Source organism: Rhinoderma darwinii, chromosome 11 (genome assembly GCF_050947455.1).
Source record: "Rhinoderma darwinii isolate aRhiDar2 chromosome 11, aRhiDar2.hap1, whole genome shotgun sequence".
Lineage (NCBI taxonomy): Eukaryota > Metazoa > Chordata > Amphibia > Anura > Rhinodermatidae > Rhinoderma > Rhinoderma darwinii.
The window spans coordinates 90,857,878-90,859,224 of record NC_134697.1 but is presented as its reverse complement, the minus strand read 5'-3'; the positions used below and the strand labels follow the sequence as shown (position 1 = coordinate 90,859,224).

The 1,347-nt window shown below is 53.7% G+C and overlaps 1 protein-coding gene across 1 annotated transcript; it reads right to left on the bottom strand.

Annotated features, from left to right (window-relative positions):
* Positions 1 to 298: 298 nt before the first annotated feature.
* LOC142663331 (histone H2A type 1-like) lies at positions 299 to 691 on the bottom strand. Its single transcript, XM_075841941.1, has one exon. The coding sequence runs from the start codon at positions 689 to 691 to the stop codon at positions 299 to 301; it is 393 nt and encodes a 130-aa protein (XP_075698056.1).
* Between the last annotated feature and the right edge of the window lie 656 nt (positions 692 to 1,347).

The following is a 1,347-nucleotide window of genomic DNA, read 5'->3' as shown; positions in this document are numbered from 1 at the left end:
GTGTCCTGTACAGTATAGTTAGTGCACCAATGAGGACAGCGCCATCATCTGCACGAGACAGTAGTGAATGTATAGGTCATGAGTAACGCAGTTCTACACCCACCCACCCTACGGCTTCCTCTTCAATGTGAAACCCCGCGGTATATGAATTGATATGGCTAGATCTCTGTACAAGCAGAGCCACTTATCTGGCGCAGAACGTTTACATATCGGAGATCAGCGGTGAGAGCTCTGTTCTAAGGACCATGTGGGCGGCTCTTAAAAGAGCCTTTGTGGTTAAATGTGGGATAAGCGGCGCTCACTTGCTCTTGGCGCTTTTGCTGCTCTCGGTCTTCTTGGGCAGCAGAACGGCCTGGATGTTGGGCAGGACGCCTCCCTGAGCGATGGTCACACCACCCAGCAGCTTGTTGAGCTCCTCGTCATTGCGCACGGCCAGCTGCAGGTGACGGGGGATGATTCGGGTCTTCTTGTTGTCCCGGGCGGCATTTCCGGCCAGTTCCAGGATCTCAGCGGTCAGATATTCCAGCACAGCGGCCAGGTAGACCGGAGCGCCGGCGCCGACCCTCTGAGCGTAGTTGCCCTTGCGGAGAAGTCTGTGCACACGACCGACAGGGAACTGAAGTCCTGCCCGGGATGAGCGGGTCTTGGCTTTAGCCCGCACTTTGCCTCCTTGCTTTCCTCTTCCAGACATGTCTATTATCTGATCAGATCTAACAGCTGCGCTCCGACCGTCACTTCTTATACCCGGATGGAGCAGAGAGCTTCTTCTCTGATTGGCCGCATCTAAAACTGATATTCAACGCCAGACACTGTAGCCAATGAGGAAGTAGAATATTTCTATAGACTCGCAGATAACACCACGCCCCCTCCTCTGTCTCTACCAACAGGAACATCTCCCGCCTGAACTCGAATGGAGCAGGAATAAAGCAGCAGCGGCGGATTCTTCTCATTAGGCGCCAAGTAATGTGCCCCGTCCCTGCAGGAAGGACCCAAAGGCTCTTCTAAGAGCCCCCCACCAAGTCTACAACAGAGCTGCCGCCTCCATCTTGTGCTTATTCGTGCGCATGTCTTTATTCCCGCTGGTCTCCCATGTCTGGAAGAGTCGTTCAGTCCGTGCAGCCGCTCCTTCATGCTGCAGGATATGGGGGGACATTCCCGGGTGTGATAGCGCAGAGCTGCTGCTGCATTAGGGTCTTGTTATCTGCGGGCTGCACGGGCTGATTCTTCTCTATCCAACGATACCGTGAAACGCACAATTCCAACGTACCAATCTCCAGTATAAAGGTGGTGACGTACAAACATGTAACACGTCTTTATTACATCCGTATCGTTCCCGACTTACCGGCA